We start from the raw sequence: 25,067 nt of genomic DNA, 5'->3' as shown, positions 1-25,067 counted from the left end.
CATGAGAGCTGAGAGAGAGAGAGAGACAGAGAGCACATGCAGCAGCTTGGAGGAGATGAATGCAGAGAACACTCAAGAGAATGCTTTAGTTTTGCTCTCAAGAAAGACCACCGCTTGCTGCATTTGCTGGTTACCTGGACCACTGAATATCCTGATGACTGAGATGGGCATTGCCCCCCAAAAGAACCTGATGACTGTGGCCAGCTGAAAGAAGTAAAGAGGTTTATGTCCCCTTTCCCTTCCAACCTTCTTTCTCTCCTACCCAGGGTTGGGGGCTTGGAAGGGAGGTAGAGGCTTTAGGAACCCCAAATAAAATAGAGTTAAAAAACAGCGCCTACAGATAGCTTTTCAAAAGCTGTTAAAATACACACGGGGATTTTATGCAACACACAAAACCAGAGGCATTTTTTGTTTTTTATAGCTAAACAATTTTATTGGCTTTTTTTTTTGTGAAATAAAAAACATGAAACAAACCACCATGGTTAAAGGCTAATCAGTGTCAACCAAATGAACCAGCCACTTGGTTTCAGCAGCTGTGAAGAACATGAGAGGGTATTATTGCTTATGCCCATGTTCATGTATGTGTCTGTCATGTTTTGGCAAGAGTACAATCAGATGGAGCTTTGGTTGTTAAATTCAACTAGGGCTACTCATTGAAAACACAACCTCTAGGGTTTTCAGGTGGCTATCTGCCATTGACATGTACCCTCTCATCCTGGACACCTTCTCCTCTCTTTAGTAATTCACCCTATTAGCAAAGTTAAGGGGGGAGGCTTTCTCAGGCTGGGTCTTCCTAAGCTCTTGTATCTGGTATGTGGCCATTCCAGAAACAAATGCCTGCCTGTGGTCTACATAGATTTCCAAGTGCAAACGGCATTTGGAGTTTGGACTCAACGGTCTCTTTCCCATCTTCAGAAAAAACAAACAAACAAACAAACAAACAAACAAACAAACTAGAAAATGAAAACAAACAGAAAAATCAATAGCCCTTAGCATCGGTAAGATAAGGTGATCGCCCAACAGGATGAGCCCCTGATGTCCAGCACACAATTTCCAGTGGCAGGCGTGGAGCTATGACTCTCTGATGTGTGTGTGTGTGTGTGTGTGTGTACACGCGTGTGACTGGATGCGTGTACTGTAACATTTTAACCTGCAGGGGGCAATGATGTTGATGCTTCTTGAGAGTTCCCCTGCTTTCTGAGTTCTGTTCTAACACTGAACTTCCCGAGGGACATGGGGTCAGAACTACCACGCAATAGCACCATTCCCTAGGCTCTCGGCATTCAGCTCCTTTCACCGCTGAGAGAAGGCAGGACCCAGCCTCCAGCTCTGGGCTTTCACAGGCTCTGTGGGACTGCCATAGAAGCAGGTGGTCTGCCTTGGCCTACTTCCGTGGTGACCTAAATTTTCCCTGGGGGAAGTTAAAGACAAAAAAAAAAAAAGTGTTTTACAAAGTGAAGTTGGCCGCAGGTGCGAGGGCTGAGGTGACTGACCTAGAGCCTTTTCCCCTTCGCTCACCTCTGCCCAGGTTCCCGGAGGGGTTTGCTGGTGGAAAGCACAGCAAAATGGCAGAACACTGAAAGCCACCAGCCCTGACAGTTATCCAACAGTAGGACTCGACACTTGAACACTGCTGTAGGTACCCAGGTGTGCCCGTCAGTCTTGCCCTTGAGAGTCCTGGGATTTAATGAGCCCTTCGAATGAGTATAAGGATTATCCCCTTGACATTTTAAACACGGAGTTTATATGGCACAGGTAACCACATAATTACTAGCACTTAAATAGAAGATGGTGTAAATAGGTAATTATACCAATGTTCATCAGAACAAAGATTAAGTAAGCACTTCCAGCTTGTACTTTGGGGAGGGGGAATTTCAGCCCAACCCTTTACCCTACAACAGAAGGAGAACTCTGTAATTATGAGCAGTGCTCGGTGGTCACATGGGCCGAGGGACTCAGAGGGCAACTTCACGGTCAGTGTGTGGCCTGTGAAATAAAGTCATCCACCGCACTGTCATTTCAACAAAATACAAGAGACGGTAGAAAAATATTCTTCCAATCTGGAATCTGAAACATGAAAGCTGGGTTTGTTTTTCTTTGTATAAAAAAGAATGAAATAACGGACTAAAGTGTATTAAAGCTTCCTAACGGGGGTGGGGGAGGGGGCGGTGAAGACAGGTGTGGGTTGAAGGAATGCGGAGAGTCAGTCAGCTTTCCTTTTCTGTCCAGGCTCGTTGGTGGCTTGTGCTTTGATCCTGATGGAGATAAATGCACACAAGTGGAAAAGCCGGTGCCCCAAAACCCTAACCCAGTCGATGGCTGAGGAGACTGGGTTTTACAGTAGAGCTGTCAGCAGTGGAGGTTTTTCCTAGAGGATGACTTCTCCTCTCTCTGCTCTTCAGGCGACAGCTGGGGATGACTGCCAGAAACACCACTTTCTCCTGGAATGGTGCTTGTTCAGGGCCAGGTCCTCCTTCTCTCGCTCCCTCTTCACGCGTTGGTAGTGGTCCTCCTCCTTCAGGTACCACACAGGGGGCCAGCGGTGCCGCTCGAAGTACTCCTGGTTGTCTGGCGGGGGGGTGGGGGGAAAAAGATGCCGTCTCTGATCCCTGCTGCCCGCTGACTGTCCCGGATGCTCAAGGACGCCTTGGGCTCCCCATAAACCTCCCCGCACGGCGATGTGGCAGGAGCTATGAGCGGGGGCTCTCTGCGCCTGGCCAAACCACTTGATGTTCTCCAGGGTTGAAGTCTGGACCCATGGTTGTGTAGCCCTAAACGACGGGTGGGGCCATGCTCTGCAGCAGGGTGCCCTCAACTCCAGCCCCCCTTCCCTACCCAGTTCTCTAAGTAAGACATTCTGCAGAGAGATTCCCTCAACCCCAAATTCTTTAGGTCGCGTCCCTTGAGTACGTGACCGCCATATCCTCGAAAGGAACCGGCCATACCTTGCCCACTGGGCCCGGCCCCTCCCAAAGGCTGAGAGAGGGCAAGGGGTGGATAGCAGGGAGCTCGCACGTGCACCCTTACCTGCCGACTTAGATTTGATTTCCTTGCGGAACTTGGAGCAGACGCTGTTGTAGTTGGTGCAGATGTGGTGTAGACACCAGGCGGCCAGCTGGTTGGCATTGTGAAACTGCGGGGAAGGGGGCCAGAGCGGGGTCAGGCTCCGTTTGCTCGAGCCAGGCAAGGGGTCGGTGGCATGGCTCAGCGGGCCAAGGTTCTTGCAGCCAAGCCTGGTAACTGAGTTTGATCTCCAGGACCCCGCTGAGGAAGGAGGGGCCCGACCCCTGCAATTCATCTGACCTTCAAAGGCATGACGTGACCCGCGCACGCACGCACGCACGCACGCACGCACGTAGGAGAACTGAACATGCGCAGGCAATGAATGTTACAAAATTTTTTAAAAAAGTCTACGAAGCTATGAGAACCATTATAGGGGTGGGAAAGGGAGTGAAGAGACATAAAAGGCCTGTGGGACTAACACGCGAAAGCTCTTGTCTGACCTCAGCGTTTTGACTTTGACCGTGGTTCTGCTGTCTGCCAAGTACAGTGTTCATGTGTCCTGTCCTCCCTTGCTGCCTGCTGAGATAGATGGTCCCCAGAATAAACTCCGTATCACACCGAGGGTTTAAAGTATGCCTGGCTCTCCTGCCCTGCCTGCCGCCTGGCCCTCCTGTGGGAGATGACCATGCATGCCCTCTGGAAGGTAGCAGGCAGCAGCAGATGGAACGATGTCATCTCTGTTTAAGGAGCCTTAGCAATGGAATACTCCGTGTCACATGTCAGCGCTCAGCTTGCTGGGGCCGATGATGGAAAGAGGAGAAGGCAGTGTGCTGCAGCTGTCCTGGCCCTGCCCTCTGGTTGTTTAGGAGCAGGGACGTGGGTGAGGTGGGGAAGTCTGGATGCCCCAGCCAGCTTTTCTGAGCCTGGGGAGGTGGTAGCTGAGGTCCCCAAACCAGATAGTCCACTCCCCCCATATCTCCTCTGAGCTGGCAGGACACTCTTGTCCTTCTTCACTCATCCTGGGTGCTTCTTTGGCTAAAGGGGGAACCTTGGAATGACAGCATGATTCTTCTGAGGCTCATCATTTCATCCCTTAAAAGCCACTCCAGAGAGACAGAACCTACAACCCCAGTCATGGAGATGATTGGAGGCGGGTCCTTCTGGCTTTCCTGCATGTCCAGTTTGGCTCTGAATGTACAATTGGAGCAGTGTGGTCCTGTATGGCGGGGGCCTGCACAAGCCCAGAGAACTGGCTGCACCACTCGGACCCCTGCTTTGGGTTTAGTGACTCACTCGGCTTTTGGTGTTCAAGCTAGCCACAGTGGGAGAAGTTACACTATGTGAATTAGCAAGGGCTACAGGTCAGGTTTCTGCTAACTGTGAAACAATCTCCGGGTCAAAGGCTAATGGATGGACTCATACTTGGACATCATGCTAACTTCCTGCTAGGGATTGTCAGGGCTTAGTAATCGTACCACACAGCCTGCCATGGATGTGTAGGCAGGTGGGAAGGAGCCAGGGGGGAGGACAGCAAAAGGTCACGTCTTTACTTTCCAGTGAATCGTCCAGTGGGGCATTCTCAGTCATTTCAATTTCCTCTATGCAGGATACTTATAGATAGAACGCAGTCATAAATTGGAAGGGGGAGTGTCTCCAAGGACTTCCAGCTTCCAGGTTTGGACAACCAGCCCTGATGAGGCGTTGGAGTTTCTCCTGCAATGCATTGCTGGCCCTCAACTTTAAGTCTCCATCATATGGGTTTTCAGGTCGGGTTTTGGGAATCTGTGCTCTCCTCTGTTTCTCTCACTTGCCTTTGACTGCAGAGAATCTGTGGTTTGCATGTGGTTGAGGGTCTTGGGATCACACAACAAATATGTGCCAAGTGTCACGTCAGAAGGAATTGGCTGTTCCAAGGCCCAGTCTACCATCTCCCCATAAACCGAGCCATCGCCTATGGCCACGCTTGGCTGGGCTGAGCAACACCTGCCCTCGTTCACTGTTCTCCTCCTGAAGCCACCATTTAAATTGCCTGACCTAAGACTTAGTTATCACTGTCCTTACTGAGAGAGAACAAAGGAAGCCAAACTCCACGGGCAGAAAGGAAAACACACACACACACACACACACAAAACAAAACAAAATACCATGAGTTCAGACCTCATTTCTCATCCCATGCCCCCAGAGTGTAAACTACTGTTGCTAAGTCTACACTGGAACTAGACCATCCTACATACGCACTCTGCAGTGTTAGAGAACTCCCATCCTTACTTCATGGCTCTTTCTCGAACCTTCTTTCTCCCTTGGTTCTCAGTCTATAAGGTTGGGAGGTCATGGATCTGCATTTTCAGAGGGAATTGGCAAATGGGTGAGGAAACTGAGGAGGAGTTTATCTTTGTGCCTAAACCCTTAGTTGGGTATTACTTTTTTCTGGCAGAGGTGTGTGTGGGTATGTGTGTACATGTTTTCACACGTGCACAGATGCTTGTGTAATGGAATCACAGACTCCGATACTAACAAAACTGATCTGAGGAAACTCCAGAGGAGCTTCAGTAAACTGTTCATTTTGGGGGGGGGAGGGGACTAAAAAGCTTTATGGAATGTTCTAGAAACAGTAGGTTCTTGGCCAAATACTTGTCTGAGAACTCAAAGAAGGAAGAGAGGCAAAATTTCCCTCTAAGCTGGTGGTTCCCTCACATAACAACCACTGCCTCAGGAGGGGTGAGACTGGTATGGGGGGGGAGGGGTCCTTGTTCTTTCAAATGCAGCCTGGCAGGTTGAATGCTGACTGACATATAAAACTCTCTGGTCTTCTCTGCATACAGGGACACCACTGTGGCATCTGTAATTGGACAGGTGTGATAGTGAGATGATTTTTCCCCCCAGTGTTAAAGTAAGCTCACGGGACACGCACCCAGCACGGAAGGTAAGACCTACCTGTGCCAATTCCAGGTAAGAGAGAACTTCACCATCGATGCCCACTCCACTCACAGCGGCCTTGGTGAGCTCCTGGACAGCATGCTGCTCTGGGAGAGAGAGGGCAGGACAGGGTTAGACTGCCCGCCCCAAGCCACACACCCAGCCTGGAGGAGCTGATCTGTGACCGCATGAGAAAGAGAGGGGATGGCGGACACTGTTCTGGGCAGACACTGGAAATGAACCCGGTGCTGATTGCAATGCGTGGTCCATTAGTCTCCAACCAAGGACACTGGTTCTCTGCATGTGGTTCACATGTCAGATAGTTATATTATGATTCATAACGGTATCAAGAATTACAGTTACAAAGTAGCGGCAAAATAATTTTATGCTTGGGGGGGTATGTCTCCATGACATGAACTGTGTTAAACGGTCACAGCATTGAGGAAAATGGAGAACCATTGAGACCCACAGCACGGAGAGAATAGCCTTATACCGAAAGGGGCGTCATCAGGGGTATGAATCGTTAGAGAGACATATGTCCTCCTGGCTGGTTTCAAAGTCTCAAAGGACAGACAACCGGTCTTGCTGGGGGCTGAGGCAGCTGATGGCTTTAGGCTGAAGTGGATCTCATTTTTACCCGGGTCTTCCTATTCTTTAGGAGAACTTCCCTGTTCACCTCAGAGTCCATAAATGGAGCAGCCAGGCCAGACGGAAGAGAGCCTGGCTGAGCACTGGGGAGCCCAAGGGTTCTACTGTCTTTGTGGTTGCTGTGATAAAGCACCCTGACCAAGAGCATCTTAAGGAAGAAAGGGTTTATTTGGCTTACAACCCCAAATTACGCTCCGTTATTTCAGGGAGGCCACACCAGAGTGCGAGCAACCCATCATATCGCGTGCTGTTGCGAAGACAATGGACTCTGAATATTATCTGTAAGCTCTCTGGTAAATGGGTGGTAGGGGGCCTCGAGGTAACTCAGTCAAAACTGTTGCCATGAAAGCATGAGGATCAGAACTTGGATCTCCAGGACCCTTGCAGGAGCTAGGCTGTGCAGCAGCCACCTATAATCTGAGCCATGGGAGCCAGAGATAGGGATCCCTGGGGGCAAGCTGGCTAGCTAGACTGGCCAGACCAGAACTGGTGAGATCCAGGTTCAGCAAGAGACCCTACCTTAATAAGTAACTTCCATATAGGTGAGAACATATGTATGTGAGCACCCACATATGGGTGTGGCCACATATGTGCACGCATGCAGGCATGCTGTGCATACATGCAAAAAGCATAGAAGAACTGGTCAGGGTTTGGGGGCAGGACTGACTTCAATCTTGAGAGCAATTCTACTGTGAGAAAATCAGCATCACACAGAATCCTCATGCTACCCAGTGACCTTCTGTGAAAAGAAGGGCCAGTGAGCGAGCCAAACGCCACTGTCACCTGGTCAAGAAAAAGCTGCCTCAGCCAACTGTGATGTCTAGCCCCATCACCGTGATCAGCTCCATATGCCAGGACCCAGGCATGAGCTCGCGCTGTGGTTAGAGGCCAAGAGGGCGGCTTGGTTTTATTTATTTTTATTTTAAGCTTTGTTTTTATGGCTAAAGTTTCTCCATTTTCTAGAGGTAATGCTGTCCCATACTGAGCCGACTATAGCTTGGTGTAAACATGATTTCAGTATCCACTGAGATTCCAAACATTTCCTGCTGTAGTGGCCTGGGGCTGACGCTGCACTGTGTCTGAGGACCGCTTCCACTATCCAGGCATGCCCTCCCCTTACCTGGCTCTGTGTTCTTGAGCCCGCACACTTGTTTGCACAAGCTGATGCTTTCTTTGATACAGCCCTCCTCAGCCAGGACTCCTTAGAACTGAACTTCCCAGAGAAGTCATCTGGTCTCCCTAAGCAACATCAAGTATGCTAATGGTTGACCTCAACAGTCAACTTGACAGGATCTAGAATTGCCATGGAAACACACCTCTGGGTGTGTCTGTGAGGATGGTTTTTGGGAGTTTTGGCCACTGTATGAAGACCCACCCCCAGGGTGGTCTCTGTGCTGAGTTCTCAGACTGTGTGAAAAGGAGGAAAACAAGTAGCAGATCCCCAGCTTTCTGCTTCCCGGATGTAGATGTCACGTGACCAGCTGCCTCCTACCCCTGCTGCCGTGCCTGCCCTGCCATGATGGACTGTACCCTCGAGTCCTGGACATAAGGAACCCTTCCTGCTTTGGGTTGTGTCAGGTATTTGTCACAGTGATGAGAAAGGTGACTAGAGCAGCAACATTTTTCAAAACTTATTGAAGTCTCCAGTCTCGGAGCAGAGCTTGAAATATGCCGCAAGATGGTCTGAACCAGTTTGGTTCTCACCCTTTCTAACGCTGTGACCCTTTAATACAGTTCCTCATGTGGTGACCTCCCCAACCATAAAGTTGTTTTCGTTGCTACTTATGACTGTCACTTTGCAAATGTTAGGTATCGTAATATAAATATTTTTGGAGACAGAGGTTGGCCAAAGGAGCCCCGACCCACAGGTTAGAAAGGTATGTTGGTAAGGTATGTGGATTAGTCCCAGCAGGATTCTATAAGATCACGCAAGATAGCTGGAGACACTTCGCAAAGGAGCTTTCTTGGGGTCACTTAAAAAAATCTTTCATGTAGAAATCAACTCCATGTTATCAGTGTCAGATTTAATCTTTATTATAAAAACACTACTATGCTGACACAGAACACAGACCAGACCGGGTTCAACATACCTGGTTCCAGTTTTTTTTTTTTTTTTTTTTGTCTATTAAAACAAAAGCAAAAACAAAACAAAACAAAACAAAAAGCCCATGAGCAGGGCATGGTGGTGCACACCTACAATCCCAGAACTTGGAGAGACAGAAGCAGGTGGATCTCTGTGATTTCAAGTCCAGGCCGGTCTACAGGGAAACCCTGTCTCAAAAAAACAAAAACAAAACACCCCAAACAAACAAAAAAACAAAACCCTGAAATCAAACAAATTTATCCTTAAAGGACAACTCCTTTCATAACCTATGGGTAGCTGTTTGGATAGGAACTCACATTTCTGAAAAGGGAACTCTCACCGCAGCTAGCTGGAATTAATGGTTGGAAAGCAGTACACTCACTTGGATCCATGACTTCAGTATATTGGGGAAAAGTTTTTTTTTTTTTTTCCTAATTGTGATGTTTCAATTTGTTTCTTTTAAATTTGGGAAGAAACATGAAGAGAAGAGAACTTCGTTTCTAGGTAATTTGTGTGCAGGAGGGCAGAGAAATAAATGTTTTATCTAACGTCACTGCTAGGAGGTACAGTATATATTGAATGGGTTGGCTTGTTCTCTCCTCTTTCTATTGGCTCAGTTAGTCAGTCGGTTTTTACTGAAAGTCTAATGGGCACAGATGGTTCTCCCAGTGCAGGGAGAAGGCCAGTCTAACAGTGTGCCTCTAGGAACCAGGGATCAAGCAAGTTTAGGAATAAGTGCCTGGATGGCTAACTGATGTCTCTGGGGAAGGAAGCAGAAGATTTAACATTTTAAAGTCAGGGATTTAAATGCATGTATTCCACCCAGACTTGCTCCAGTTTACCCACTGAACAAATCTAGAAGTTACGGAAAAGGCTTCTGAAGTTAAGCCAGACCTCCCCCACTCCCCTGGAATGAGCCTGACAATGTCAGAACATTTTCAAAAATAGCTCCAAGAAAATGAAAAACTTCTGAAAACCAAATACAGGATGCGCCCTGTGTGCCAGCTAGTATTCTAAGGGCTTCACATATTTTTTTCCCGGTCAACCTTCACATCTTGGTGGCAGCTAATGTACCCCGTTTTAAAGAGGGAGAAGGCCGAGATACCGAGCTCAGGTCACACAAAGGACAAATCACCTGGCTAGGAAGCAAAGAGGGATGGGGGAGAAACCCGGAGGGGGGGCTGGATCTGGATCCTCTATTCTCTGCCATCCTGTAGATGTTCCTCCCTCAAAGGCTATGCCTGTGCAGAAGCCTTGCCGTGGAGTACTGTTGACCCACTAGCTTGACTTCAAAGTTTGTGGTCTGAAGAAGACTCCACAGCATTTTACCTCCAAAGCCAGGTGCCCATCACTGTACACTATGTTTTCATTGCCTGGCAAGGCTTACCACAGAGGGACTTAGGAGCTAACTGTTGCATCCAGTTAGGCTGACTGACAGATGGGGATGGCTTCACCGAGCCCTCATCCCCCCCACCCCAACCCCCACACTGTTCTGTTGGGAGAGATTCGGACCTGGAAATCTTATTTTTGCCTAAGTGTCGTGACGGTCAGCGACACACGGAGTCACCAGCCTTACCTACGAGGGCAACCAAGTGTGGCAGGCAAAATCTGTTTGCCAAGGCAATTAGCTCCAGGGGATCCAGGTCCAAGTTGGGTGACAGCTGCTTGGTGTAGAGGTATTCCAGCACCGCCTGCATCGACATCTTGTTTATATTTGGGAGGTGCACCTGCGGCAGATACAGAGGTAGAGGGCTCAGTGCTGCTGCGGGAGCCGGGAACTGGTATGGCAAATGGGGCGACTGCACGGGCTTCTGAACATCCCAACCACGTGACCCGGCGTTGGACAATTACAGGTATTGCTCCGAGGCTGTGCAGAGGGGGCCTTCGGTATTTATGGCTGTAAACGTTAACAGTTTGATTTGTAGGCAACAAAAGAGTATTGCTGCCTGACAAGAGCCCCGTATGGCGTTTTTTTTAAAGAAATGGCTAGTTGGGCACATAAATCAGACAAATGGGTCGTAAATGTGGTATGACCTTGTGGGCCCTCCCTGCCAAGAACCTGAAGGTACTCCGTTGTGGAGAGAGAAGGCTTCTGGCAATGTGACAGATACGGGGACCGGCTGGCCACACTGCTGCAGACATGTCAGGTGGCCAAACACAGGCGGAATGGCCACGCCAGCTGCCATGGTGACATGCTGCATTCCGACGACCCATCAGCATCTCCAAGGACCTTGTCTGTACATTAGTATTTTCTCCTATGACCACATGGACCCGGAACTATAGATATATCACCAGATCTCAGCAGGCTCGGAGTAGCCAACGGGCTCCTGGCTATCGTGTGTCTGGAGATACTGTTTCAGTTGGGTCTGGGCCATGATCCCCTGCAGGATGCCCACCGCCTCTGTCCTGAGTGTCTAGAGATGTTGTACAACGGGTTATACTAAGGAGCTAGGAATGACTGGAGGCCTCAGTCCTAGAAGGGGGAGGGCAGAACACAGATCACTGGGGAGACACAGTCGATTTCAGATCTTCACTGATTCTGTATACTGGTTTGAATGAAAATAGTCCACATAGGCCCATAAGCAGTGGCACTATCAGGAGTGTGGCCTTGTTGGAGAAAGTGGATCACAGGGGGTGGGGCTTGGGGATTCAGAAGCTCAAGCTGGGCCCAATGTGACTCTCTGTTCCTGCTGCCTAAGGATCCAGTAGTAGAACTCTGGGTTACCTCACCAGCACCATGTCTGCCTGCGTGCAGTCAAGCTTCCCTACCATGACGATAACTGACTAAATCTTTGAACTGTAAGCCAGTCCCAAGTAAATGTTTTCCTTTGTAAGAGTTGCCAAGGTCACAGTGTCTCATCACAGTAATAGAACCCTAACTAAGCTGCTCTGCAAGGTGGGGACAGACAAGGTATAGAATGGCGCCCTTGCTTTTCCGACTGGGATGCAACTTTAATAGAAGCCTCTGTGCACAGCTTGACACATACCCCATCTTATATTATCCTTCCGTATGTCCCAGGAAGAAGAGACTATTAATTTTCTTATTTTACAGACAAGGTCATAGCAGTCAAGGAGGCTGAGTTTCATGTCCAAGGTTGGAGGGTTAGCCAGCAGTGACTAGGACTTAAGCCTGAGGAGTGCAATTCTGAAGTTCAAGGGCTGAAATGCTGTGTAGACCAGCAGTCTCCTTATGGCAACACTTTGGGTTGCAGAGTCATAAGGCCTCTGACAAATAGTTCTGCTAACTAGAGTTCTAATTTTAAAGAACGAACCATTATAGACTTCTTAACTGTAACGGTTAACTAGTCAGAATACAGCATGTGAAATACATCCTCGAAGATAAATATATCTTCATATATAAAAATCTTTACATATATAAATACATCTATCTTTATGTATGCATGTATATATGTATTATGTGTGGTTCCATCTCTGTATGATTATATCTGTGCCATAAGACTAGGCACTTCCTATACAAACACATATAAAGAGGGGTTGCTGAAATGGAGGCATGCAGTGTGTTTTGAGGAGACAGAGTGACAGTGTGTGAGCTGGCCCAGAGGCATGACAAGACATGGTCCATGGGCGCACTGATAAGCAGTGTGTGACTCTCAGTGAGTCACCTGCTCTCTCTGACCCTCAGGCTTGCCATCCGTGACTCGGGAAGAACTTAGAACGCATGCCAAAGTTCCTTCTTCACAGAGGCGGGGTTTTGAACCCTCTCTGATTGCCTATGCCGTGTTTGCTAGCACCGCTTTCCACAAAGACTAGAAGGCCATTGGAAGTACAGATGTGACAAGTGGAAAGGAGACATTTCTGGGGACAGGAGACAAGAGGCCTGCTCTGGTCTGATCCCCAGCAGTCTTTAGAGTGCTCTGATGTGTGTAATCACCAGATGCCAGCTGCTTCCCTTTCGCTAATATGACGTCAACACCTTTGAAGTGATGACTCATTTTGGCAGGTCATCTTAAGGAACCTAGGGCTAATCAACAAATGGGAAACACACAATACTTTCATAACATGCATTTCCCCCTCATTGGTAATCGCTTTTTATTAAACAAAACAAGTCCTGTTTCTGTGATCTCCGCACTTCTGATTAACCATGCAACAATAGGGAGCTCTACTTATGTCCCTTAAAAATAACTCAAGTGCAGAGCCACAAGAGACGGAATGCAAAGGTCACATCCCGCCTATTCAAGGCGACTCCCGAAAACACCGGAGTGACCAGAACCAAGAGACTGCCACCTTCCTCGATGCCCTGTATTGTTGGCTTAACAATGTCATTGCGAAGATTAGTGCAGACCGTTAGGGTTGTAATTAGAGCCGTTTTCACATAGAGTGAACAAGTATTCTAGAGCTAGCCCACCGCGTACTGTAACCCAGCACGCGTCTGAAGCCGATTGCTTGCTGGGTATCTCAGCGGGAAAGAATGAGGCTTTCTGCTACATTAAAAGTAATGAAGAGAAAAAGTAAAATAGAAATGCCTTCTTCCATATTAAATGATAAATGTTAAAGCAACATTCATTTCTCACTGTCCTCTTTTCTAGACATGTGTATCAAGGTCTTTGTGCCCTGAAAAAAAATGGGCTGAATTTCTGGAGGTAAGTCAGAGTTTCCCAAGACAAAACAGGTGACCTAGAAGGGCTGGAAGATGGCTCAGCAATCAAGGGCACTAGCTGCTCTCACAGAGGACTGGCCTTCGATTGCCAGCACCCACACAATGGCGACACCCATCCGTAACTCCAGTTCTAGGGGATCTGACATCCTCTTCTGACCTCCCTGGCCACTGCACACATATGTACATAGACATCACATAGGTAAAACACCCGTATACAAAAGAAGTAAAATAAATCTTAAAGGATAAAAACAAAAACAAAATCAAACCAGCTTTATAAAGGTGACCTAATTCTCCAGAATAAGGATGGAGCTAAGTCCTTCCTGGACAAGTTAGTGAGAATCTCACAAGGCTCAGTTCTCTCCATCTGTGGCCACCACCACCACCTCTCTGTCTTAGATTACAAGATGGGTTGGCAGCTTCCCAATCTAGAGCTGTTACAGGACAAGGTCCCTTATCCCTGGTGAGAGAACTTAATGGTGGTGACGTTTGCACTTGGGCATTGAATATACTCCAGGCATCACACACACACACACACACACACACACACACACACACACACACACACACACACACACACTTCCATGCTTTGCCTTCCCTGTAGTTCTCATTCAATAGACGAGGAAGAAGGTTCAGAGAAGGCTGGCCACTGGCCCCGGGTCATGGTCACACTGAGAGTAAAGCTCTCACGTTCACCTCTTATGGTCTCTCTTAGAAATAGAGGAAAGGGACAGAGAATGGAAATGTCAGCAGCGGATGGCATTGTCAGGGATCGTGGGATTTGGGTGCCTTGGTTTGTGGTCTTCTTCCCCTCCCTCCCCCCACTGGCTACAATCTCTGCCTGTATTAGTTTTATTCCATCCTCAGAGGAGGTGTGTGTGGCTAGGACTAACCCTCCCCAAACCCTTCCAGGGAGTGGGTCGGTCACCATGCCAGGCATGTGTCTGCTCACACGGGTGCTGTTAGGGTTTGTTTTGGTCACCTCCACTGCACATGTTAATCTGGAGAGATTAGAGTCTCTTCTGTGAAGGGATAAAGGGGATTAGCACCCCTCCCCTTGGGTCAGCGCTGAGACTTGCTCTTGCTTGGGGTCTTGACCTTGATTACCAGGCTTCAACTCCCATAACAGCAGTCTCAGCTGGTAGGGCTAGAAAGAGAAGGGGCCTGTACCAGACAGTGCCAGTCACCTGAGGTCAGACAGAAGGGGAGCTACCCCAGTCTTTCTTGTAAGAGGTCAAGACTCCAGTCAGTATCGGTGCCAACCAAGACTATTACTACTAACATGGACCAAATGGTCAGGAATTACATAGAAAACACAGATGCTCACGCCTCGTGGCCACATCTGGATACTGAGTGCTTTAGTGTGTGTGTGTGTGTGTGTGTGTGTGTGTGTGTATGGGTGGGTGGGGCGGACTCAGAATGCAGAAGTCACTTGTTCCAGGGCCAGAGCATCTAGCTTGGGGGTGAAGAGTTTTGAGTCACAGGACCCTTTCCTGTGCAGCTTCCACACACACCGAGAAGCCTTAGTTTAAGGCTCTCATACCTTTGAGCACACGGTAAATCGAGGGCCTTTCTGGTTTCCTAAGGATGCCAGAAGAGGCAGCTGGGATATTTCTGAAGTCTTCTCCCCAAAGGGCAGGGCTCTCTTCTGGGTTCTGATTAAGCAGCAGCTGTGGTTAGTTCTGGAAGCAGGAGGATGGCCCAGTGACCTTCTCGGCCTCAGCCATTCCTGGCTTGTGAGTCTAGGATTCTGTTTCCCTGCTTGGAGACTGCAGGCTCCTGGGGCACCAGGGGGGTCCTCTGTGTGCCCCTGGGGGGCAGCCCTTTTGAAAAGTTAGCCTTTGTTTTCAGTATTTCTTTTGAAAGTTGGGAGAGATGCTGAGATAAGCATCCTAGCCCCTAAGGACAACAAACTTGATGGGGTGTCCCCGTGTTATTTTTTTAGAAAAAAATAAAAAAGATGTTAAGGAATATTGCAAAACTCAACAGAACTGCTTGCTCCCCTATAGTTTGTTAGAAACGCTTGAATGGAATTTTTTTTTCCCCAGGAGTGTTTGTAGAAGGATAACAACAGTGGTTTTTGAGAAACCGCCTGAGACACTCTAAAAAGATCTTTCTTTTGGAGGGTAGGACCTATCTGCTTCTGCCGGACCCATGCACTTTCAAAAGTGTGTCCAAAGCAGTGAATACTCACTCAACTCTTGTTTCCTCTCTCTCTCTCTCTCTCTCTCTCTCTCTCTCTCTCTCTCTCTCTCACACACACACACACTCCTAGCTCCCCCAGCAAGCTGGAAAGCTCAAGGCTGAGCCTTCAATGCCCAGGCTCACAGCTGGATCTCAGGAATCACTAAATACATTCATCAGGTTGGGTTGGGGAAGGTCTATCTAGTTAAGGACAGCGCTGGCCCTCCATTGACTAAGGATTTTTTTTTTTTGTACTTGATTTTGATAATACCCTGCCTGGGACGTTTGTTAGAAAGTATGGCCAGAAACGACTCTTTAGTGGAAGAAAGGTGTGAGAATGCGCCCATGTCACACTAGTGATCGACAACCTGCTATTCCTCATGACTATATATGACGGCACGTGTGGCTTCACACCAAATGACAGCCTGAGGAACTATTTCACGGAGGCTGTTGAAAGGGGGTCACCCGGGCTTGAGCATTCCTGGCTTCCGAGGTACGTACCTCACTGTTGGCGCTTTCCACAAAGGACCCCCCAAACATGGCGGCCATCCACTCGCAGCTACAGATCAGCAGCGGCTTGTGGGCGCTGATGGCACCATCATCCAAGGTAAACGTCACGTCTGCCGAGGATGGAGGAAACAGAGCCGTGAGCCAGCTTTGCCAGGGGCCCCACCCCAGCCTTCTGCTCCGTGTGCATCGGTCAGCCGGCATCTCCTACTCTCTCTTCCAGGCCTACTGATCCTACTTCAGTCTGTAATTTTTGCACATCCAGCCCCCACATCGAGGAGCGTACGCTGAACAGCTGCACACAGGATCACAACACAGAGTCTCAGATTCCAGAAAGGAGCAGAAAGGAGAGGATTATCTTTTCATGTTTTCCATTTTGGGTTTATACAGCTTCTGACACATGCACAGACACATAAGGACAATCCTGGTGCTGGAATATGACTTGAAATTCACGTACACTTCATAGATACCTTGTATACACATCCTGTAACTTCAAGCAACCCTAGACATGGTCCATTGTTTAACTTACTGTCCAGTTATAAGATCGATTTGAAGTTAACATCCATGATTGCCTCTGTATCACTGTGTCCAGTGTTTGAAATAAATATTTTTACTTTAATTTTTGTCCTGTCGGGACAGGCATGAAGTTTACCACGTGCTGATACTCAAAAAGTCAGAATTTGGAGCACTTCCGGTCTAGGGTTTTCAGGCTACCCAGGGATGCTCAGCATATACAAGGTTTGTTCATCTATTTCTTGTTACTGTTTGGCCATGTGTGTACCAGGCCTTTCTGTCTCTGTCTCTTTCTCTCTCTCTCTCTCTCTCTCTCTGTGTGTTTGTGTTAAGTGTAGGCAACATTTCATTCCCAATTTCTTTATCATGAAATATCTAAGAATAGCAACACCTTAAGCAAGTGTGCCATGATTTATTGTAGCTAAGAAAATAGAACAATATCCTGATATCATCCACTAAGGAGCTCAGCTGTTGCAGTAACCCCTGAGTGACATGTTGGGGCCTTTCTTTCATCAAGGGGTCCACCCCTACACCCACACACTCTTGCTTGGCTCCGTCTCTGCCGTGAGAGAAGCACTTAGTCAGCTTTAATGGATGTCTACCAGTTCATCTAGCACATGTTTGCAACACACTCTTCTCAGAAATGTTCGGGGCTGCTTCCACACCATGGCAACCACTGTTTGCAGCAAACGTTACCCGTACTCCTTGCTTTAAAGTGAGCAGAATGACTCAGTGTCAGTTCATGTGCAGTACCGTGGCTGGGATTATGGAAGACAAAGATGAAAACAGAGGCATCCTGGGGAGTCTTTTTTTTTTTTTTTTTTTTTTGCTATGAAGTCTGCTTCCCCCCAACGCCCCGTGCACAGAGGTGAAAACTTTAGAATGAAAACAGTACAAATGTGGCAGACAGAATAATGTAAAGGTGGGTGAATCGGACTGGATGCAGCTCCAGACAGCTTGCTCGTGGAAGGAGGTGGCATAGTTAGCCAAGATGGAAGAAGAAAGATCAGGGCCCAGGAGTGCAAGGGCAGAAAACGGACCAGGGGTGGTCGTGGTGATGCAATTTGCCCCTGGGACTTCAGTGACCTCGGGACCAGAGGTCAGTGATGGAGAGACAACAGAGAAGAACCGAACAATGGACAGTGGTCATGGAACAGATCCTGAAGGTGGAGGATGGGTAGGGGCGCGTGGGAGCGGGGGAGGGGTAGTAGTTCAAGTACCAATCGCCTGGAGGGAAGCCCAGGGTCACCTGATCTACCCTTTAACAGCTGGAGGTTGGGGGACTAGGTTTCTGTAGTGGCAAGGCTCGAGTTCCTGTCCTCACTGTTACCATTTAATTGACATAGTTACCTGTCCCCTCAGCCCTCTGTTTCTCTCAGGTCTGACAAGGTTAAGCAAAGGTGAAGCTAATCCCATCAACTTTACCTTTAGAGGTTGCGTGCTCCCTGCACCCCGTCCCCTCCCTCGCCCCCCCCCACCCCATGGCTCCCTGGGCCCCTGCTCACCTGAGAACGTGCCCTTGCTGAGACACTCTTTGATCCGATTGGCTTTCCTGACATGGAAGGCTTTTGTGATCTCCTGGTTCATAAAGGCTTCCTTGTTCATGATGTTCTCCACCATCATCCTCAGATCGAACATCTCCAGGACCTCGGCCATCTGAGCCAGCCCCAGCAAATCTTTCTCCTTTTCGTCCAGCTGCCCAGTGTAGAGGAACCTCAGCAGGGTCCGGAAAGGGCCTGACTGCATCGACGGGTCCATCCTGACCACGGTCACTGGGCCTACCCGCTTGGAAATGGGGTTGACCCGCATCTCCCTGTGCATGCTGAGGAACCCCTTGCTCCAGCCGGACAGGCCCTGTGCCTCGGAATCCGAGCCGTCGGCCTGCAGAGCCAGACTCTCCAGCAGGTCCTGGCCTGAAGATGCTCCAGGACCAGGCTGAGGGGTCACCTGAGGGGTCCTCTGGGGGCCCTCCCTCCCTTCCTCGGCTGGTCCCAGACTCTGCGTCCGCCCCTGAAAATCCCTGCCTGGCACCTCCTCACCAGCTCCTCCACCCCAGCCGGGGGAGTCTTCACACTCCGTTAAAAAAAGGTCGTAGAATTTGGAAGAAGAGGTAGCGAGGTAAATGCGGTGCGCGAAGATGTGCTCCAGGCCGTGGAGGACGAAGAGGACATCGGCGCACAGAGGGTTATCCAGTAAACAGGCGGCGGCGCTCGTCGCCGAGGACGGACACTCAGGGACCTTGATGACCGGGGGAGGAGCTTTCGGAGGTAGGAAGGGCGCCTGAAGCAGAGGCTTCTGGACTTTTTTCAAGTGCGATTTCCAGAACTGCAGGTGCCGGCGCGAGATGAGGGCTGCGCGGATGGCATTGTCGAACACGTCCTTGATGCCAAACTGGTCAAACACGCTGGTCTCGTAGTACGGGATGCCAAGTTCCTTCGCCACCTCCCGGCCTTTTTCTGGGGGCAAAATGTCACCTCTCTTTATGGGCCTGTAATAGGAAAATTAAATAAATACACACACAACCGACTTTCTTTTAAGGGGGGGGGGGAGAAGAGGGGGAACATCTAAATTCCTAATTAAATTATACAATTAAAACCTCATTTGCTTCTTGCATTTTTACGTTGAAAATCTCATAAGGGTCTTGAAAATTCATATTCAACGGTCACTCCAAGATAAGGAATTTATGACTGCAGAGAGAGATATGCTGTTCTGTAGTAACCGTGGTGACAGTGGGATTGGCTTCTGTTACCTATGTGATACTGAGCAGGCTGTCTAAGCCCTTGAAACCTTGGTTTCCCATCTTTCCAACAGGTATGGTAACACTGGTGAGCACGGGTCCCTTAAGGAAGAGGATTAAATGAGGTAATAAATACACTCAGCATTGTTCTTGGTGCACAGGAAATGCTTGGTGAAGGTTATTGCTACCCAGCTGGTAGTGGTGGCCAAAGCAAGCAGTGCGAAGCAGAGGCAGGCGGATCTTTGGGATCTCTGAGATCTCTTGAGTTAGAGGCCAGCCTGGTGTACAGAGCAAGTTTCAGGAGAGCCAGGGCTACACAGAGAAACCCTGTCTCAAAAACACAAAAGAAAAAAAAAAAGTTATCATTACCATGTGTATCTTCATCACTACATGTTTTATTGTTATTGTTTATTATTGTTATTTGAGAGAAGGTTTCTCTATATAGCCCTGGTTGTCCTGGAACTTGTTCTATAGACAAGGCTGGCCTCGAACTCATAGAGATACGCCTGGCATCTGCCTCACCGAGTGCTGAGACTTAAAGGCGTGTGCCACCCTCGCCAGGCTCTCACTTTTTATTTTTGTAACTTCAAAATGTTCCCGCTTCAAAAATGTATCAAAAAGAGGGCTGGGGATGTGGCTCTTTACGATCTGGGAGTTCTGGGAAGTACTCCTTCCACTCTGTAGTGAGAAGAAACAGAGGCAGGATGTTCAGTCGCTTAGAACGTTATCTGCAAGCTGCTAGAAACTTCTCCAAAGTGGTTGGTGTCCGGACTTCCCAACTCTTGGTTCAGTGATCCACATCCCATCTCTCTGTCGGATTCATGAATCTTCTTTCACATGTACCTCCTCTCTTTCCATCCGGCCCTCATCGGTCTTTTCCTTGGGCTAGTACATGGCTCTCTTTTAGCTGGTCTCTCTTTAGGATCTGTGCTTAGAGCCTAGGGTCCTATCGCTTCGAGAAAAGCATTAAAATAATGTGGGTACCGCTCAGCCTGCAATTCTGTGTCAATTTCTCCTGCTTCCACAAAGCCAGTGGAACAAAGCCCACACCCTTTTTGGTCTGGCACACAAAACTCATTTGCAATTTAATCAGACCTGGGAAGGCCAATATAAGCAGTGCAGTGTTGCGCTTGTGACATAACCGGGGAAAGATTCCAGAACTGACAAGATGTGGTTTGCTACAATTCTGCAAGAAACACAACGCTTGATTCTGACAAAGGCTCTTAGAAACTGATCTTAAAGATTTCGCCTCTGACACCAAAAGCCATATGTTTCCAAGGCCTTGGCCCAGGGGAACAATGATAAAACTTGATGGAGTTTGGATTTGAAGACCTGGATGGAGGGAGGGGAGGGGGACGGAAAGCTCACCTCAAGGTGCTGACAAGGTTGGAAAGATCCAGGGAAGAAGGGTCAACTTTAAGGCTCTTGATGTGGGCCTTGGGTGATCTTTGTCCTTGGGGCTGCCTTGGAGTTGGCTAATTGATTAACCTAAAGCTCAACTTTAACACTCTGCTTCATGGAATCTGTAAGTTGCTCTACAGAAGGGACTGTCCTGTCCACTGTTCGGCCAGCTCTACTACCTTCTCCAGTCACCCAAACACCTGGGCCATTCTCAACATTCCATTCTGAGTCCACGAGCAGAAAAACAGAGGGGTTTTGGGACTGAACGTGAAAGGTTTTCATGATTTTTATCCAGGCTATATCGGAAGCCCCGAAATGGTCTGAAACTGTCTCATGTGCCATTGCCACACTAGCATAAAAAGTGGGACCCAGAGAAGGTTTTTGTCATGAGCCAACCAAGGAAATATTTTTTTTTTCCAAGGAAATATTGACGCAGGGCATTGCTATTAGGATTTGGTGATAATTTTGTTCTCCAAAGGATATGGGAGTGAAACAGAAATAATTGTTTAATACAAGAATAGCTTCTAAGAGCATAGATTTTAATATTTATTTACTTTTGTACCTTCTGTATACGGGTATTTCATCTATATGTACATCTATACTCCAGAAGAGGACATCAGATTTCATGGGACTATAGTTACTGATGGTTGTGAGCCACCATGTGGGTGCTGGGAATTGAACCCAGGACCTCTGGAAGAGCAGCCAGTGCTCTTAACCACCGAGCCATCTCTCCGTCATGAGCAAAGGTTTTAAAAAATTTATTATTCTTATTATTTTTTCCAAGATTAGTATCCATTTGGTATCTATACTATGCATATAGTAAAATAAATTCTCCAATTTTTTTCTTTTAATTTTGACACTTTGGTAATATAAGGGCTAGACACATTTAAAAAGTCATGTTTGTTGTTTTTTGCCAATTCAAATCTACGTGGCTTTTAGGTGTTTTGCTCTGTTTTGTTTTTGAGGCAGGGTCTTACTGTGGAGCCCTGGCTGACCTTGAACTTGTTATGTAGACCAGGTTGACCTCAAAGTCATGGAGGTCCACCAGCCCCTGCTTTTCAGTGCTGGGATCGCAGGTGACTCTCATCCTGCTCAGCTTTCCATGAGTTTTAACAACTGGACACTGGCCCAGGACTCATGGTACAGGTCTTATAGTTGCAGCTGCTCAGGAGGCTGAGGCAGGAGGATCAGAAGTTCAGACCCAATCTATGCTACAGAGCGAGCTCCAGGCCAGCCTCAGAAACTTAATGAGAACCCTCCTGGCTGGAAATCAAAAGTGAAAAGTGGGCCGGGGGCGTGGCTCTAGAATGTCTCCCTAGAATGTGGAAGGCCTTAGTTTTGCTGTCTAGTACTGCACAAAACATTAGAGATCAGAAAAACGCCAACAATAATACTAAAACCAATCTAGACACAGTTGTGGGAACGAAAGCTCGTCCTCATCAGGAGATGATACTAGCCAAAACTGCGGCTGATCGTTCTGAGTTTTAGCTTACTCTCTCCTAACTAGGGCCTAATTTCAAGAATGACAGACACTATTTTGGTTGGCTAACGTTTCGTGTGGGACTTTACTCAAATATTTTACCCAAAGTACTGTATCCAAAGTACTTCCATATGACCCTCCCCTCATTTCATATCATGGAATGCCCTCTAAGCACTGGCCCACCAATATATGAGACTGGATTGTGACATGACAAACCCTGGTGAGTCTGGACGATGAGCTGGGACATGTTGGAGGTGGGGAGCGTCAGGACGCTAGCTTGTTTGTGACGAATGGCTGACTGATTTTGCAAAAGCCTACGGCTGATTGTGTAGTCTCGGTGGCCACTGGAAATCTGAGATGCCTGCAAAGTCTGTTCCCTCACTGAGGGGCTAGCTGCAGGCCCGGTGCCTCGGCTTACCTGGCTAAGGGCCTTCTGGCCCGGTTAACAGCCTCCAGGTCGGCGTAGCGAAGATCCAGCTGGCAACCAACCAGGACGACAGGCGTTCGAGGGCAAAAGTGCTTGATTTCTTGATACCACATGGTTTTCACATGATTTAGGGAGTTGGGATTCGCGATTGAAAAACACAGCACCACAACATCGGACCTGAAAGGCGACCACAGAAGAAGCTCGCATCGCCTTTCCACGTGTCTCTCTAGCCATCATGGCCTCTCTCTCCTCCCATTCATCTCACGCCATCATGTCACAGTCAAAATAATCCGTGAAAACAGGGCCGGATAGTAAACACATCCATGAGTCATGCAGACAGCTTGCTAGGCCCCCACATTCCAGCCCCAGTGTAGCCTCGTGGCTCATTTTCACTGCTCACTCTGGAATGTGGATGCGCTCAGGTTTCCCAAGAGTGAACTGACTTTCCCAAGGGATGGTTCCCCCAAAGTAGTCCTGTCCCAGAATTCCCACATGCTGAACTATTTCTGCTCACGAGAGAAATAGTTGCAAGATGAGAGGAAACGATAAAAGGCCACCTTTTACCCACTTAATAAAACACAAAAGGCAAAGATGATCTGACCCGATGAGAGGAAGCAAACAGCTGGTGAGGAGGTCAGCAGTATTTGCTGCAGGGCATCAGCAAATACAAAGAAGGATGTCGGCCCTTCTTGCTCGCGCACACGGAGACAAAGCACAACTCCTTATCTGCTTCCACACAGAGAACCATGACTTGGTGGGAATTTAGATTCCTTCCTTTTTTATGCTAGGTGTAAACTAAGATGATGATATAGATAGAGGGCTGGTGAGGTTAGAAAACACTGGAAGCAGAGCTCCCCCTCCCCCCACCATGTTACTGGTGATACACAAGGGTACATGGATGGGGAGAAGAAGAAAAAAAAAAAATGAAAGGCCTCTCCTAAAATTTGACAACAAGAGCTTCTGTTTTTACAGTATAACTTACCAGGCTAGAAGTCAAAGGATTGTTGTATAAGACAGGTTGTTCGAACATGGTGCTTGATGGCAGCTGGCAAGCAGAGACAATAACCCCCCTTTCTAGGTTAAAATATGCTGAGTGAGGATTTTAGAACAGCCAGGCAGGGGCAGTGAGAACAGGAAAGGTTATACACTCAGGGAGCCGAGTCTTTCTTGCAAATAAACTCATGGCTCTATGAGATGTTAATTTATTGCCTTTATTGTTTATATAACAGGAAGAATCAAGTCTGTGAATAAAAAAAAAACCTTCTTAAATCATCAATGAGCTTTTCTTCCTACATATCAATGGAGACGAGCGAATATATGCAGGAGGCCATAAAATCTCTAAAAATAATCTTTTTCGATGCAGAGTGAGGCAGGGCGCTTACATTAAACGTAATTTTCAGGTTGAGTCTTTCCATGTATTTTCAGGAAAAAAAATAATTGTACCAGACCACAGCAAAGGGAGGGGGAAAGTCCCAAATTTAAAGATGTTCTCACATTACAAAAGAAAACACAGGACTCAGAGCAGATGAATGTACTGGTCTGCATGGTTAGAATAATCTAAATGAGAAGGTACTATCAAAGGTTTCTGGATGCCAATATGTGTAAAAATATGCATAAATGCACAAATGAAAAGGAGACATGTCTTTGAGATTCTGATTTAGTCACTAGGCTTTTCTGTGTTCAATCTTACTTCCAATCAGCATAAATAACAGTATCCAGAATGCTTTGAGTATTACTTTTTTTTTCCCCCCACAGGCTTAGTGTGCTATTATTAATCATTCTGTTTATATTGTGTTTCTGATGACGTCCTGCTATAAGCTTTGCTCTGATTATAAAATAAAGCCACCACAGAATTTCAGCACAGTGAGAGTGATACATGTGGCTCAGCTTCTCAGACAAAGAATTAAATGAAAACAACTGTGGTCCAAATTCACACACACTGTGTGTGTGTGTGTGAAATATATATTCTATATTTGTTCTAATTGGTGCCTCTGATTTCCATGTTAGGGCATACAGCTGTGAGGAGAATTGTTCTAAGAACTTCATTTCTATGACAGATATGTAACTAAATGCCAATTTCACTATCTAATTTTATGAGGTGGCAAAGTGAGGTTTTGAAATTGGAGCTGGCTTCGTTACCAAGGTAACCATGATATCACTCATGCCACGAAATACATAGGAGCTGCTGTCCGGATGACCCGCAAGCGAGCCCAGACAGGATCTGGTAAGGGGTGGTGGCAGGGGACGGATTGATTCTCCTGATAGCAGCACAAGGCCATGACCTAATGCAGGTCCAGAGAGACCAGTGTCTTACCACGTCATTTTGGTATCTGAAAAATCTGTGGGGGAGCTGGGAGAAGATCCAACATTCTGAAAATATGTTGCCTCAAAACCTTAGAGTAAGGTGAATAGCGAACAACACCATCGCAGATATTAAAACAACCCATTGAATCAAAATTTTGTGTGTATCTTAGGAAAAAGCTCTTTTGTTTTCTTGCCTACCTGCTTATTTTACGCTGAAGTCAGTTAAAATTAAGATTATATTTTAACTAT

At 47.6% G+C, this 25,067-nt stretch overlaps 1 protein-coding gene across 4 annotated transcripts in view; it reads right to left on the bottom strand.

Moving 5' to 3' along the window:
- Positions 1-410: 410 nt before the first annotated feature.
- Rhobtb1 (Rho related BTB domain containing 1) overlaps positions 411-25,067 on the bottom strand; it is a 108,992-nt gene continuing 84,335 nt past the window's right edge. For all 4 annotated transcript variants that reach the window (XM_055598920.1, XM_055598922.1, XM_055598921.1 and 1 more), the window contains 7 exons: positions 22,506-22,691; positions 17,975-18,957; positions 15,951-16,069; positions 10,227-10,377; positions 5,938-6,026; positions 3,028-3,133; positions 411-2,568 (listed from right to left, as the gene is read on the bottom strand). In XM_055598920.1, the coding sequence (XP_055454895.1) occupies positions 2,399-2,568; positions 3,028-3,133; positions 5,938-6,026; positions 10,227-10,377; positions 15,951-16,069; positions 17,975-18,957; positions 22,506-22,691 (1,804 nt within the window). In that variant the 3' untranslated portion in view covers positions 411-2,398. The remainder of the gene's footprint in view (positions 2,569-3,027; positions 3,134-5,937; positions 6,027-10,226; positions 10,378-15,950; positions 16,070-17,974; positions 18,958-22,505; positions 22,692-25,067) is intronic.

This window comes from Psammomys obesus, unplaced genomic scaffold (genome assembly GCF_907164565.1).
Source record: "Psammomys obesus unplaced genomic scaffold, mPsaObe1.curated_primary_1811, whole genome shotgun sequence".
NCBI lineage: Eukaryota > Metazoa > Chordata > Mammalia > Rodentia > Muridae > Psammomys > Psammomys obesus.
This window is presented reverse-complemented; position numbering and strand designations above follow the sequence as displayed.